The 17,305-nt window shown below is 44.2% G+C and overlaps 1 protein-coding gene across 1 annotated transcript in view; it reads right to left on the bottom strand.

Annotated features, from left to right (window-relative positions):
* Nucleotides 1-17,305, bottom strand: part of LOC146821647 (uncharacterized) — a 1,582,729-nt gene that overhangs the window by 976,004 nt on the left and 589,420 nt on the right. Inside the window, exon 17 of the mRNA XM_085609888.1 lies at nt 7,999-8,085. Coding sequence (XP_085466014.1) covers nt 7,999-8,085 — 87 coding nt within the window. The remainder of the gene's footprint in view (nt 1-7,998; nt 8,086-17,305) is intronic.

The following is a 17,305-nucleotide window of genomic DNA, read 5'->3' as shown; positions in this document are numbered from 1 at the left end:
AGAACCGAAGCAGCTCCACTGCTGTGTGGATTGGACCCGTCGGAAAGACCTGTGTCGACCCCGCAGTCCTCTGAACCGAGGAATCACCCGACAGCGCTGTTTATCCACATCCCAGGCCCTCTTATGTCTTGTTGATGGCAGCCTCGACGGAAATGCCGGACTTTGCATCGCAGCCTCACAGCTCACCAGAAGTGAATCATCACCAGCTGTGTGCCGCATTCTCAATGCTGGACTTCAGATCACATGGACCATGCAACACAGTCTTGCCGCATCCTGAACTCAACGCATTGCTTCGTGGTGCATCTATGACATGGATCCACGCAACACTCTAGCAACCAGGGTTTAAGGTACTGTGTTCAGCAGGCCTAATTGGGCCCCTGTAGCCGGTCCGTGTTCCATCACCATCTGCCCAAACTTGTGACTTTGCCATGGTTCCGCACGAGCATATCCCCAATGAATGCTTTGTGCTTTTTAGCTCTATTTTCACTACACACTTTAAAAAGTATATATCTCAATATTTCTAAGTCTGTTGTGGGCTCCTTTTGTGACGTGTTTTCACTGCTGCACTGTTTGAAGTGTTGCACAAATACTGTACATATTGCCTCTAAGTTAAGCCTGAGCACTCTCTGCCCAGCTACCAAGGTGGTTAGCACACGTTACTTACAGGTTTCCTTGTGCCTTACCCCAACAAGAATTGTGATTGCTGCTTGATCAGGGCTCCAGGGCTTACACCCCAGTCAACCAACAATCCAATTTCATACACTGGCCATCACTTATCTACTCCTTAAAGTGGTCTTGAAGCTTAGCAGATAAGTTAGGAGTCACAGCCTGGGCAGAGTTTAGCAAGGCGTAAACATAACAAACCATCAGACAGTTTTCATTCTTCTGGCTGAAAATATTTTTTTTGCATATTGTTTTATTTTCTTGGACTTCTGGGCAGAGGGTGTAGATGAAAAGGTACCTGTTGTTTTTGGAGTAATAAGACGCCTGCACCACAAAATGTTACAGTGAATGGTGTGTAGTCAAAAACGTGAGCACCCAGTTGCAGGCTATTAACTATGAGCAATTTGTATTGATACTGCAGTGGGGGGTAGTAGGTTTTTCCAATACAGCTGAAACAGACTCAGTAGGGCGTTACTGAAGGGGCTGAGTGGTTAAGCTGGGTAAGTTAGAGAATGCAAGACCTCAGTCAAAATAATGGACTTGGTCTCTGAAGATGGAAGCAGAGGATATAACATCTTTCCTTACCACAGCATGGTAAAATGTTACCTTAGGCATAGGATAGTAACTCCCATTCCAAGGAAGTGTCTTTACTACTAGTGTCATTTAGTCCTTGAAAGACAAGGTCAACAAGGCCCAGTTTTGTTGTATCACTAGGCGTGTCATCATTTGGGTCATTCTCCACAAAGAAGTATCTCTGTTCTTCAACTAATCTTGAAGCTTCGCTTCTAGAATGTTGTTCTGGCATGGACAATGGATCTTTAGAAGGCAAGGGTGGAGGCTCAGTCTGTGTTGACGTGGCACAAGCAGTGTTGGCTGTGGTGATAGTGGCATTGCCTGTGGCACCAATGGCATTTGATGCAAAGCTGGTGATGTAAATTGCAGCGCCCGTGATACATTTGGATTGGACCTCGTAGGAGACTACATCAGAATGCACAACGGCAAGGAGTCGACTTCTGCATCAGATTCAGAGCCATTGGCATCAGGATTGTAGGTGCCCAAGATACTTGAGGCAGTGGCATGGATGGTGTAAAAGGCGCCTGATGATAGGGTCCTGGAAATCCTTCCAACAAGTATGCCATTTATCCATACGGCCAATAGGCAGTGCAGTGGGTGACCGTAGTGACATTTTATAGACAACAGCACCTGAAAGGGATACGTTTTAAAGAAAATGGTCAAAAACGGATTTCCTCTAAGGAAAGTAGAAGAACTCCACATTGTGTAGATGGTGCATCAAAATGGGACTGACGTCATCACTCCGACGGGGGCTCTTATTGGTTCCAGTGGCGTCAGACGTGCAGAGTCGAGATGGGGCTGGGTCACACCTAACAGCATGGGAGAACAATCTAAAATATTACAGATTTAGACTGATGCTTGAGATCTTCAAAAGGTGAGGAATCTGCAGGTAGATATATCCATCAGAAGTATTGTTATAAAACGTCTCCAGATAATCTGTTATGACTGTCATGGCCTGCATCACATCTCTACCATCTTTCTTCCTCTGGTGGCTTTTTCTCTAATCACCCTCTTAGATGAACTAATTATGCCTCTGCATTTACAATAGACATGTGTATCTGCTCTACTGTCTTTGCTTAGTAAAATCTGAACCAAACACAAAATATTATATTCCAAAATCAATGATCATTTGCATAACAATCCTCTGCGCAGTCTCTTCTCTCAGTAACAGCTGATGATCTTTCAAAGTGGTGGGGAACAAATATCTAACATGAATTGCACCGTGCAATCACGCAACATCAGGGAGGCTAGCTTCCTCCAGAAGAGATCAAGAAATGTGTAAAAGAAAAGGCCGAATACTTAGAGCCTGATTAAGAGTTTTACGGAAAGGATACCGCATCGCAACAGCACAGGTGAATCCTGTCTACCGTTCTGAAGGCATTCCTGACTCATTTAGAGTTGGGAAGACCTTCAGTATGTCAGCTACGGAGGCTACTCCATCACTGCTGTTGATATGCACCTCTGATGGCCCGACGGGGTAAGGACCATCAGAAGTTTGCAGTTTGTCTACACTTATTTTTATTTTCAAAAAGAAAATCCTGCTTTGAGATTTAAATTTTGAAAATAAGAAAAGATACTGAAAGTGTGCCGAATGGCTGGGTCATCTTTACGGAGCAGCATGGCTCACTTCTAATCTAAGAGATATAAGCTGGGCCAGTGGACATCTCTAAATATGGTGTGCGGATTACCCTTGGCATGACAGCTGTAAGGTACTCAGCCATACTAATGGAATTTACTCCGTCCACTGCACTGTAAATCAAGCCCTTCTTTCTTAACACAACTGTCTTGTAAATTCGCTGAAAGGAGTGTCATGAAATATTTTCTAATTTCACAGTGTGTCAAGCAAGCCTAACTATTCCTATGAGTCATAAGATTTCATCGTTTACAGGATGATTTACATGGTTTTCTAGACAGCAGGCAGTTCAGAAGATGCAATATTGCCTGGCCTATAATTTTCCTAAGCAACTATATCCACAATTCACTTCCTTTCATTTTTACATCCAGCACATTCCAATTAGATTCTCAGTCATAGGCTATGACTGAAAATATCCTTGGAAGGGACAACTTAACATCAAATTACATACATTTTGTAATCTTAGGCACTACGCAGCATAGCATTATATATATATATATTATCTACTGGCGGTCGCCAGTAGATAGTTATAGTTAGGACCGTGTTTCCATAGGAAATCTGAAAATTCTATTTTGAATAACTTTGGCGCCGGTTGACGAATCCTTGCGAATTTTTCAAAATAGGTGGGGCGCCCCGCTCCGCTCCTACCCTGAAAGTCTCGGGGTGATTAGTCAAGCGGGGGCCGAGAAAAAAGGGGGGTCCCAAAACGCGTTTTCCCCATGCATTTTTCCATAGGACCTTTAGTCGAAGGTACAGCCCGAACGGCTGAACAGAATTACGTGAAATTTGGCAGAGAGGTAGCCATAAGGTCAAGGAAGTGCCTTTTGAAGGTCTCGTGTAAATCTGTTCAGTATTTCCTGAGAAAATAGCATTAAAAACCATATCAATATCTATACGCGCGCACCGTGCGCGCACTGTGCGCGCACCCTGCCGTGCGCGAGCGCAATTCTGATTGGTTGTTAGATGTCAGTAAACATTCGAATCGGTCGAAATCAGGAAGTGGCGGCCGCCATTTTGTCTCTCGCAGCCTGAGGCAGTGAAAAACAAAGGTGGAGAACGTGAAAAGGGGGCAGGGTGGACAGTTCCTGACCCCCTAGCCTTTGTCAGGGGGTCACTGAAGGACCCCCAAGGGTGAAAAAACATTTATTTTTTGGACGAAAAAGCGCGGGGTGCGCGCACGGAGCGTGCACGGTGCGCGCACGGCATTTTACAATGCTTCGTGGGCGCTCGGCGCGCGAAGCGCACCGAGTGCCCACAGCGCGCGCACGGTGAAAAACCTGAAGAAAAAAAAATATTAATAAATACATAACTTAGCATTTAAAAAACCGTACAAATTCACTTAAAAAACCATAGGTTTCACACACGTTATAGTTAGGAATTAGCATCTAAAAAACCTTGCAAATTCACTTAAAAAACCATAGGTTTCACACATGTTATAGTTAGCTGGACATTTCCCTCGTAAAAAACCAATGAAATTCCCCCGTTATAGTTAGTGCAGGCAACTATAACTCACGCGACCGCAATCCTCTGCTGATGACGTCAGATATTACATCACTGATTACATATGTGTCTTTCTGAAAAATAAATATTTGTAATATATGTATAGCTAAAGATTAATGGAAGAAGACATGGGTAAATAGGTGTCTAAATACAGTGATGTAATATCTGACGTCATCAGCAGAGAATTGCGGTCGCGTGAGTTATAGTTGCCTGCACTAACTATAACCAGGGGAATTTCATTGGTTTTTTTACGAGGGAAATGTCCAGCTAACTATAACATGTGTGAAACCTATGGTTTTTTAAGTGAATTTGCAAGGTTTTTTAAATGCTAATTCCTAACTATAACGTGTGTGAAACCTATGGTTTTATAAGTGAATATATATATATATATGTGTGTTTTTTTCTTTTTAAACATATTTTCCTGAGTTTTTATAGTACCACTGGGCAGACAGCCCAACATAATCCAATTCAAGGCACAATGATGACAAGTTACCAAGCATGGTTATTACATCTGGTACAATTTGTATGTATAACAAAAATGAAAACCAGAACTTTACGCAGACTTCCCCAAGCATGATATATTTTAACAGATCCATTTTACTGTTTATGTCAAGGAGACACTACAGATTTCTACAGCATTCTACACTAGTCTTAACAAGTGGTTATCAGACTGCAGCAGTGATCCTTAATCAAATATCTGACCTAAATATCTATTTGAAAATGCAACAAGTGTGTCCTCAATGTCAATGTGGCAGTTTATTAAAGTACATAATTTTTTTTGAAGTTTAAGTGTTTCTTAAACAAATATAAATATAGCTTGTCATTTTAATGGAAAAACGTTTGGTTCTGAAATTCCGTATTATTATTTTTTAGTAAATACATCCTTTGTGCCCAAGCATCAGTTTCACAAAGTACTTGCACCCACTACTGCTTCGTGTTTATATTCCGCCTGGCACAGGGCCGGCTTTAGCACTGGTGGCGCCCTGTGCGACAATGTTTGTTGGCGCCCCACCCACCAATGACCACATCTACCACCATTTCACAGTGCTATTCAAGTCTCTATAACCACTCTCTCGGACTCCTTTAGTTTGATAGCGCCACTCATACCAGTGTAGGGTGTCAGAGCACTTTCAATCACACACACATTGGCATAGAGACAATTATACATGTGTAAATCACTGTATAGGAAATGTTACATAAGACAGAAGATTACAAGGTGTAGGAGTCACATGCCAACTATATTGGTAGGCAGTATAGTTTGAGTCCTTGGTCCGGAAAAGGACGAATTCAGAATTTAACACATTACATCATTGTTTGTGGTTTTCTTTTATAATAAATGGATTGCTTCTACCCAAATGAACCCTTTTTGCAAGTTTAGGATAATGAAAGACAGGGCAAAAAGACATTTAGCGCTAATACATATCTTGTAGTTTGCACGCAGCTCTTTGATGACAGTTAATAGCTCTATGCTATATTAGGATTTTAATTTATAAACTGTAACAAAAGAAACATGGGATCCCTGGGACACAAGCAGTAACCCACTGACCAATTTACATTTATATGCGCTTTGTGAGCTGTATGGTACACATTCTTTGCAATAGGCACATTATCCCACTACACTACCTTACTATGAGTTAAAACTTCAACTAGACAAGCCTACGATCTCTCTCCAGCAGGAACATTAATCACTGGAGTGATCTAGACGGTTTTATTGATGGCTGAAAATTGCTGGAAGCAAGAAATGCAGCAGCAAGAGCTTTCCAAACAAAATATGCTTGCAAAAAGGGCGCCCCCACCCCAAGTCAGCGCACGGTGCGGTGGCACCGATCACACCGCCCTAGAGCCGGCCCTGGCCTGGCATGTCCATGTCTATCGTCAATACATGCTATGGATGACCACATTATACCCAGAATTATTAACCATTATGCCAGGACCAGCTTCACACACCAGGAGTGGGTACAAGGACGCCATGGACGGCCAAAACATGCTGCGAATTGCAACCCTTAATGCCAGCAGTAGAAAAGGAAGAGCACCATCACACAACGAAAAGCCATAATACATCAGACTTTGCCATCATTATACCAGCACCAGAATGACACCAGGGCTGGGGATAATTATGCTATGGATCCATTTAGTATGCCAGGATTGTCTAACATTATGCCAAGATCATCATTTTAAAACGGGTGGAGACTATCATGCAATCCAGGCTCACCATATGCCAAGTCGTACCAACTTGACGCCAGGTTTATTTCATTTGACAGGGATGAGCATCATCATGCGATGAATGCACCAACAACTATCAACCTCGTGCCTGGTCTAGATTTTTAATGGTGTGGCGTCATCACACAATGACTGCCCATAAAATGCTGAAAATTGCTAGTACTATTCCAAGGCCAGGATGCCAAGTTCATGGTTTCCAACATTCCATGGATGTGCAAAATATGTCAATAATTATTGGTTGAGGAGGCAAGTGGCTGAATAAGTGATTAACCACTGTAAGAGAAGGACCAGATTTTCAGGAGTTTACAGACCTTTAAATGACTAACATCTAGACATGTCTGCTTCTCTTTGCGATGTGAATGATGTGGATCACTAAGAATTGTGTGGGTGAAGACAGCAAGAATCTGGTAGTGCAGTACTGATGAAATTTTGATTGAAGCTAAATTGTCTCTTTCTGAGAAAGGGCCTGATGTCCCTTTCTATTATGCTAGGACAACATTATGTATTGTAACCAGACCCGTGGTGTGCTGCTTGCACTTTAGAAGAGCCGAGTGCACATGCATACATTCAAGAGCCGAGTGCACATGCATACATTCACTATCTCTCACACAGATGCACACACACACACTCAAATACACTGAAGCACAAGCAGACATGAATGCAGACATACTTTAACATGCAGCATCATGATGATCACAAATCATTAGGTTCCTTTCAATGAAATGATATAATCCAGCCCCCTTACCTGTCTTTTGAGATTCTTGGCTCCTTGTTTAGCACACATGGCCCTCCAACACTCTAACAGTGTGTCACTTCTTTATGAGTCACAGCTGTCTGGGACAATCCTTTCTGCACAACCTACAACAATCTAACACTGTGAATAACAGCACCGGACCTAATCCCATGGGCGACGTTCCAGCATTTCACTACTGGAATTTGAAATGATGGAACGTTAGACCACTGTGTCCACGATAGCCAAGCTGAATTGCAAAACGGGCACCGCTCACATGGTGCTGCAGCTCAGTTTCATTCAGCTGGTCTCTAGTAATTCTCAAACACAAGATTTCCCTGGCACATCCTGCCTCGATGGGCCTCTCAAACTGCAAGACGAGCCCCAAGACTTGAACACAACAGTCACCTGTAGAATGACACTCATTTCAGATTGCATTGCAGACCGATTGCCCAAGCAGGTATGCAGGACATGCGCACAGATCTGAAGAATCCCAAAGCGTCAGAGATCATCAATAAATCTTTCATCGCCTAAACTTACTGCTTGTGATGGCTCACAAAAGGAACAATTAAATCGGGATATAGATTAACTACTACACCCTAAATATATGAAGCATGAAAGCCAAAAACTTTAAAAATGTGTTCAATATTGCAAATTCTACACCTGCCATTGTACTTACGTTTAGTTGTTCTTCTAGGTTTGCGAGGTTTTTTTGGAGCATCTGAAGAAGGTTCCCCTTGATTATCTTTCTTGGGTGTTGTAGTTCCTGCAAGGAAAAGGATAAAAGTTGACAAGCAACTCATGCACATAATGTTAAAGGATGTAATAACTTTAAAAGCATCAGTATCTGTGACATGCATTGTTCTCCTCTTTGCTTGTTACCTCTACTATATTTATAGAGTGTGCAGCAAAGGGAAACCCTAGTAGACCCATGCTGGCCAACAAAAGGCCTCTATGAAGAAAGTACAACCACATGACATCCGTTCCATGAACAATTGTTGTAGGTTGTGCAGAAAGGATTGTCCCAGACAGCCGTGACTCATAAAGAAGTGCCACACTATTGAAGAGTGAAACAGAACAATCTAAGTACATGCAAAAAGTAATTATTGGTCTATTGCTATTTGCTAACAACTGTTTCATCTTATTTTACTTTACTATTTTATCTATGTAGGTATTTAGACAGATGTACCACACATTCCCATGGTTTGAAACTTTAACCCCTCCCCTGCTCATGACGGAACCACTCCGTCATGAGCCACGGTCGCCGTGTGCTCATGACGGAGTGGTTCCGTCATGCCGCGGCCGTTGGCGGCCGCTCCGCCCACGCGGCGCTAATTCCCCGCCTGTGCGGGCGATTAGCGCAGTGGGCGGAGTCATGACGGAACCACTCCGTCACGAGCACAGCTCAACCGTGGCTCATGACGGAGTGGCTCCGTCATGAGCACAGCGCCACCGCGCTGCCCCCAAACCCCCCCCAGCGCTGCGGCGGAATTCCCGCCGCAGCGAAGGGGTTAAGGAAAAGAGCTTTTGTTTTCCTGCCCTTCTAAAGGCTAAAAGGGAGTGGTCATGTAGGACATGCATAGGGAAGCTATTCCAAAGCCTGGGATCTAACAAAGGGAACGTCCTGTTTCTGAATTTGGATTTGTTCCAGGGAGAAGGGATCCACCAGCAAAGCTCCTTCTGAAGCGAGAGAGAAGAGATCTAGTGTTTCGATGTGAACAATTCCCTTCTATCCCAAGACTTAATTGGGAATAGACGTATACCACGATGTCTACCAACTTTCTGCCACACTCATACATTGGTTACTGAATTACAAGGTTCGAACTGTAGATTAGTTAGGGACAGGCATTGACAATGTTTATAAAACCTGCGGTTAGGACTGTGAGGGTGTTCACTTGGTTAGCATTGCATTTTCCCTGACCACCTGGTGTGATGCTTCTTGAGAAATGTCCATAACTAACTTCTCAGTTGCATCGTATGAATTGCAGAGTCGAATTTCCTCATTGGAATGTGACACCATGTCGGGATCTGTGGCCTTGACCAGCAGGAAGTACCCGGGACTGGGTTACCAAAAAAGCAAAGTTAAGAGAATTGTTCCTGAGAAGTATTTTTCAGTTTCAGCATATCGCTCATAGCGCACAGTCAGGTTTTTCAGTGTTTAAACTGACCTGGAAGTTGATGGTGGGCCCCACAAGTACTGATATTTTGGGGAATGTCAAATAAAGGGGAAAAGATGGAGAAATAGTGACAAAGAAAGAAGTGAGGGTATACTGGTGCATGAAAGAAGATTGAGGTGGAATTAAGGCTACGGAGCCTTGGTATTCAGCAGCCCGACAGGAGCCCAGCCTGCAAGCTTCTGAGTAGAAGTCCCCTGACACTCTTTTTACAAATTAAGCCCTGATTTTGGTTCAAGAACCAGAATCTTCACTTGATATCTGATGATATACATATAATGGTTCTGGAAGCAACAGCACTGAGTTGCCAGTAACAAAGGAGCTGGAAGTTACATTAGTCAGCAACCCTGATGCCAGCATCCAAGCACGAGAGCTCCCATGATGCATTGTACTGGACTCTGTTTAGAAAAGCATCTACAGTCAGCTGAGAGAGCACCCACACAGTCCACTGTTCCAGCATTTATTTTTATTATTGTAAATTCTGTTTATTGAATATATGACAGACAACAAACGCCAAACAAATTGAGGACACATGTCCCTTTAAAGAAAACACCAAATTAATCCCACTATCCATGTAACATGGTGAAACATTGCGATAAGAGCAAACACAGCAATCCCGTTCAATACATCACCAGGTCTACCTTTGTGAAATATACCAGGATAGAGGAGAACAATACGTGATTTAACCCCATCTCAAATTATCTTGACAAAGGTATCATGTCAAAGATAGACAGAAAGAAAAAAAAGGAAAAAAAAGGGGCTCTCAATAATCCGAGTATTTAATGGAATTCTATCATTAGCAAATTAATGAAATCATTAGGTGATAGTGAGCCCTGCTGAGCCATTGTTTGACTCATTTCCTTTTATCAATAAGACTAGAAACCAACAAACGGAAATAATTACAGATATTTGTTCCAAGCAAGTCCCCGATCCTTTATTAACAGCTAATTCCCCTAATAACTCCCAGGGAGTTACAGGGAGCTTATTGTCCTGGAATATTGCCGGGCTGACTTCCAAACTGGAATCCGTAGACTGGATCTGTTTCGTTAATAACTATGATCTATGCATATTCCAGGAGACTTGGTCATGCGAACCCTGTTTTGTTCAGGGATATCTGAATTACTCCGTGCCAGCTTTAAAGGGCCCTAGGGGTAGACCCATGGGAGGCCTAACAATATGGGTTCGCCAGTGTTTAAAGCTGGTTATTAAAGTCATTGACACCAAAAATCAAGACATCCAATTAATCAGATTGGACTTAGATAAATTAGGTAGATTGGATATCTATAACATTTATGTCCGGAGTAACAAGGGGGGAGGTCTGATGTTTTAGTTGCTTTAACTAGTTTTCTCGACACCTATTCCTTAAACAACAATATTCTCATTGCGGGCGATTTTAATAGAACATTTGAACCCTTAATTAACGACGATGATTTATTTGGTGATGAGGAGGACCGACAATGGGGTGTTCCTAAACTAGAGCTTCCACCGGTTCTGCGGTGGACTGCCGATGTCATTGGCCTAAATACTTTATGCTATGAAAAGGGCTTAAGAGCCCTAAATGGTAGGACTAGTGGCGACAGGAATGGGTCAAGTATATTTGACAATGGCCGACATAACAGTAGAATTGATAATGTGTTATGCAGTTTAAAATTATGGCCTTTGATTTGTGATATGGAGGTTGTAGGAAGGATCGAGAGCGACCATAATCCCCTGTGCACTATCCACAAATGGTGGTCTTATACCATTTTACCTCCATATTCTTCTGTGACCGTTCCTCCACGGATTGTCCCCACAAATGATATGCGGAGACTAAGGTGGGAAAATGTAGCAATTAACCACCAGGCCATTGCTGAGATCAATGGTCAGGTGGACATAGCAATATCAGCTATAGAGCACCTTAATCCACTTAGCACTGGCTTAGATAAGGTTGAAGGATTACACAACTCTCTTTTTTGTGCAATCAAGGAGTATTTCCTCAAACCCGTGAAAAACAAAGGTAATAGAGTCCCTAAGCCTGCTAAGTGGTACAATGAACAATGTAGGGAAACACGACTAGCCTTAGGTGAAGCTATCAAGGGTGGGCAATCTATCTTAATCCAAGCCGCTAGAAAGAACTATAAAACTAGTATATTTAAGGCTAAAAAAGCTTGGGATGAACACCACTGGATCGAGTTAAAGGCAGCCAGTGACAGTAGGGACTCCCGGTCATTTTGGCACATTGTCAGATGGGGAAAATCTGGTTTTCCTGAGTCCCCACATAACAATGTGCCTGAAGAAGAATGGATAAAGTTTTTTAAAAAGCAGTATGCTGCTCCAAATAATGATAACATGGCCCAGGAGTTCAGTGTAGACCTTCCCAAAGTGAATCTCTTTTGTATAGCTGAAATCATGTTGGCCCTGAACACGGTTGCCTGTGGACGTGCCCCTGGTCTTGATGGTGTGCCAGCTGACCTATTTGTAAATGACAAGGACCGCTGGTGCCAGTATATTCATCTTCTCATCAATGCTATTGCCTTGGGTGCTGCGGTACCAAAATCCTGGCAGGGTGCAATTATTATTCCTATTTTTAAGAAAGGCGATCGATCCCTTCCGGGTAATTATAGGCCAATAAGCCTCATAGATACCATTCAAAAGGTCGTGGGACGTGTGATCGTCAATAGGCTCCTGGATTGGGTGGATGAGACTAATGCTCTTTCACCATTCCAGGCTGGCTTCCGAAGATCCACAAGCACGGTGGATCAGGTTTTCCGTTTCACCCTGCTACAATGGAAGACGGTGGTGCTGGGCAAAGGAAGCTTGTATGCGGCCTTTGTCGATCTACGGGCCGCTTTCGACCTTGCCCCTCGATCTAAGCTTTGGACGGCCCTAAATAAGCAGGGTCTTCCTAGCGATTTATTATCTTTGATAATGAGGCTACACAAATCCAACTATGCCAGAATTCAGTGGGGAGGACTCGGTTCTGTAACCACGGACTTCCCTGTAGAGAGGGGAGTCCGTCAGGGATGTTCGATGGCTCCTGTCCTTTTTACCCTATATATCAATGATGTTGTTGCTCGCATGACCTCTGCACAAGTGGACGCTCCTTTTTTAGCTGGGACTAAAATCCCTATTTTAATGTTTGCAGACGACACGCTCATCCTATCTAAAACCCCCAGTGGATTGCAGTGTGCCTTGTCTATCTTTGATCAATTTTGTGGGGAGTATGGTTTAGAAGTTAATACTGCTAAAACAAAGCTTATGATATTCAACCCCCACCGTAGCTTTAAATCTAAAATCATTCTAAATGATCGCCCGCTAGAGGTAGTGAATACCTTTATATATTTGGGCATTCATATATCTAGCGAGAAGAATTGGCGGCATCATGTTGACATTGCTACACTTAGACACAGGCAATTGGCAGGTACTATTTGTACAGAGCATAGAAAATCATTGACCAAACCTGTAAAACCTGCTTTACAGGTGTATGAAGCAAAAGCTCTAGGCTCCGCTCTATATGGTGCCGAGCTCTGGGGCTTTGAGAAGGTTGCTGCTCTCCAATCCTCAGAGAACAAATTTTTACGGGCAATAACAGGCGTCCCTAAAAGTACCCCACTGTTGCCCTTAAATATGACCTGGGTAGAAAAGCAATCTCAGACTTGGTACAACTTCGCTCTATCCTGTATTGGCGCAGGCTATGGACGACTCCTGTCCTTTCTCATTATGCAGATGGTTTTTTAGACATTATAAGGTCTGATGTTTATCACAAAATAGGATGGCTAAAATCACTTAGGACATCCCTGTCTGAGCTTGGTCTGTGCTCACTCTGGGATGATCCGGCGAGAGCCAGCTTCCCGTCTAAAAGCACCTTAAAGAATATTTACTGGGAGTTGGTTGCTCGCCGGCATTGGAATAGCTCGAGTGCTGGCTCTATGATTGCAGACTTCATAGAGGCCAAGATGTATCCTTACCTAGAACCATATTGGGATATTATAACAAGGCCCATGGAAAGAAAACTTCTTTTCCAATTGAGAGCAGGTGCACTTCCCCTCAAATTCTTGACATCTAAGTGGGAAGGGGGTTCTTGTGACGGATGTCCTGCTTGTGGTACTAGCAAAGAAACTATTGGTCATTTTCTATTTGCCTGTAAGTTTTACGCGGTCCCAAGGCGTAACTGGCTGTCCCCGATGTGTAAAAACTTAGGAACAACCAGTGGTAATGTGGCCCTGCGTATTATATGTACCAGCACTCTGCCATGGATTTCAGTAGCCACTGCAAAATATCTAGGCTGGGCGTGGTCAATTAGACAGAGACTGCTAGTCGTTTGACTATTCTCATGATTAGGGAGAGACTGCTAGTCTTTTGATTATTCTCTCCTGTGTCCTATGTAATTTTTTCTGCATTTCTATTATGGTTTTATAAGCACTTTTACTAAACTATTTATCTTGTGTCTTTTTAAAATTTAAATTACTTACCGCCAAAAGATTAGTACGTTTTCTAGGGTCATGTATAAGACAAAAATTGTACACGTATGCTTTGTATTTGATCATTGATCATAATTTAATCTCATTTTAACCATTGTATGAAATTGTTATTGTAATTGTATTTTTGCTTTTATGAATGATATTCGAATAAAACATACTTTGACTTGACTTGAAATCATTAGGGTCTTGCTATGCATGACATCACAATATATAGGTTCTACCCTCTATCTGTGGGAACCCTATAATCTAGAAAAACAACAGGGAACTGTCATCAATTTTATGGAAATGCTAAAAAAATAAAAAAAGTAGGGAGAGAAATTCTCTCAAGGGAGGGGGGAGAAAAAGGAGGATGCGCTGGGAGTGGGCCGTTCCGGGGAATCCGGTTTCCGACCCCTAGAGTATGGTTCTAGGGAATCATCAAACAGCTGGAAGGCTTGTAGTCGGGCGGAACCAATCGGGTGTGCCTGGTCATAGTAAAATAGTGTATAAGTGGCTGCCAAGTGCGGGTAAATCTAGTGTCTGTGTGATTGATGCGGGCGGTAAGCAATTTGAGGGCTAAAACATTCCACAAATGAAGAAACCAGGTGGCTATGGGGGGGAGGTGGGGGGGTTGCGGCTTCTTTCAATATAGGGCTATGGATTGCCTGGCGGCTCCTAACAAGTGGAGAATCAAGCGCCAGTCTGTGTATGTCATAGCAGTTAGTGTTAAAGGTTTAATGCCTAATAAAGTGACTATTGGAGAAGAAGGAATGGGAAACCCCACGACCTGTTTGATATGGCGGAGGACTTCCTTCCAAAACATCATAAGACTCGGGCATGACCACCAAATATGGATGAAGTCTCCTCTATCTACCTGGCACCTCCAGCACGTCAGGCAGAGTTTGGAAAGATTTGGTGTAAGCGGGTAGGGGTGTAATACCAGTGCGTCATTAACTTATATAGTGACTCATGTTGCAACGTGTTTTGGTATATCTTCGGGATATCCCGCCATAATTGATCCCACCCTTCTGGAGGTATATCCTCTTCCACGGCTGAAGCCCACCATGTCTGATACCTATAGGGCGTGGGCCGCTGGGAATGCTGCAAGTCAGTATATGAGTGAGAAATAAGACCCTTAGATCTCTCAAATTTGCGAACCAAGGATTCAAAGAAAGTAAGTTGTGTAGTGGCTCCATGGTTATAGGTCTGGGATCGAAGCCTATGAGGTATCTGGTAGTACTGCATCCGTGCCACCTCTTTGAGATGAAAAGCTTGCCTACATTGCTCAAATGTAAGGAATTTATCCCCCTGAGAAAGGTCCTGATTAACCCGGCATTCACCATTTGTCCAAGCACTAAAGGCCTGAGGTTGCAGTGCAGGGGGGAACATGGGGTAACGAGCTATAGGCATATCAGGGGAGGGAAGGTAGTCAGACCTCGGGGTATAGCCAATTTATCCCAGATCTCTAATACTGTCCTCGTAGGGGAGGCTATATAGGCGCTACAGGGGAGAGCCCCTCGCGGGAGCCACGCCAATTCCCACAAGGGTCTACAGGATACTGCTCAAGCAAGAATATCAGAATGTGGTATTGGAAAGGAAAGGGATTGAAAGAGGTATTGGATTTTAGGAAGAAGAAACATTTTAATAGTATTGATGCGTTCTAACCATGCGAGAAGAGGGCCCTTCTATCTGTGTAGTTCCTCCCGGATGGCATTCCTATATATAGGCCAGTTGGACGAGGTCCATGTCGAAAGCGTGGGGGTCAAATCTAGGCCCAAGTACCAAATCGATACGTCAGTCCACTGTACCGGGATCAGGTCTTGCAATTCCTGGACCTCTGTAGCATGGAGAGTAAGATTAAGGGCATGAGACTTAGCAAGATTGATCCGGTAACCCGATGCTTCTTCAAAGGACCGCAGGAGAGTAGCCACAGCAGGGAGGGAAGTAGGTGGGGAGGAAAGTGAAAGAAGAAGGTCATCAGCAAAGAGGGAGGCTTTATGTTCGTATCCACCCATGGGGATCCCCCGTTTATCCTGATCTCGACGAATGGAGATGGCCAGGGGTTCAACCACTAGGGCAAATAATAAAGGGGATTGCGGGCACCCCTGTCTGGTGCCAAAATAGATAGGAATTGGGGCTGTGAGGTGTCCAATGAAACAAGTGCAGGTAATGGGTCTCGCATAAGACGCCATCAATTTGGAGACCATTCCCGGGCCTAACACCACCTTCCGTAAGACTTCTTTAAGGAATCCAAAATCCACTCGATTTAATGCTTTCTCCTTGTCGAGGGACACCAGACAGGCAGGAATATTTCTGTAGCGTGCTTTTTCCACAAGTTGGGCTACCCGGCAGATGTTAACTGCTCCATGGCGATGACGCACAAACCCCACTTGATCAGGATCAATGAGACCCGGAGATGAGGCTCCAGAAGATTTGCTAGGATTTTCGTGTAGATCTTGGCGTCGGTGTTTAAGAGAGCGATAGGGCGATATGACGCAGGTAGGGAATGGTCTTTACCTGGCTTAGAAATGAGTACCACTTCCCCTTCAGACATTGTTGGGGTAAGACCCAAGATATCTGTGAAACTATTGAAAAGATGGAGCAATTGATCTCGTAGCTGCGGGTAGAATGCCCGGTAGAAAGTGACTGGCAAGCCGTCCGGGCCCGGCGTTTTACCTATTCAGAGTTGTTTCAGAGCCCTCGCGATTTTGTCACGAGTAATAGGGTCCTCCAATCAATTTCGTATAGTGGACATCAATAGGGTTCCAAGGGCAAGAATTAAGAAAGTCAGTGACAGCTTCGGGAGAATGAGGAGCATTTGCATAAAGGTCCCTGTGACGAGGAGGACCAGAGGAACACCAGAAGGACCCCGGGGGCATCAGGTCGTTGCAGCCGGTGCTGACTCTACTAACAGCTGAGGGGCGGAGCCTTGACGACCCAAAAAGGCCGGAAGTGGATGTGGAGGGTGTGACACGCCGAGAGAGCGAGGAGCCGAGCGAGGAGCAGGACAAGGAGTGGAATGAGGAGCGGAGCGAGGAGCCGAATGAGGAGCAGGATGAGGAGCGGAACAAGGAACGGAGCGGGGAAGAGTCGAAGGCACGGAGAGGACGGGACGGCCCCGCAGAGACCCGAGACAGCCCCGGGACGTGCCCCGAGGGAGGACCCGAGGACGAGGCAGCCGGGGCCCCTTCACCGGGCCCCGGCTTCAGGCAAGTGGTTGGGAAAACTGGGAGGACCCTGGTGGGCTGGTGGCACGCCCAGTCGGCCTTCTCAGGCCTGTAGAAAACCGCACAAATAGCCAGGGAACGGGTGGGCTGTAAAAGCACCTCCGACAGGACAGCCTGAGTAAAAGGACCCGGGGACGGTAGAAAAG

The sequence above is a fragment of the Triturus cristatus genome, chromosome 6 (genome assembly GCF_964204655.1).
Source record: "Triturus cristatus chromosome 6, aTriCri1.1, whole genome shotgun sequence".
Taxonomy (NCBI): domain Eukaryota; kingdom Metazoa; phylum Chordata; class Amphibia; order Caudata; family Salamandridae; genus Triturus; species Triturus cristatus.
Note: the sequence above shows the minus strand (reverse complement) of the source record. Positions and strands in the feature narration are given on the sequence as shown.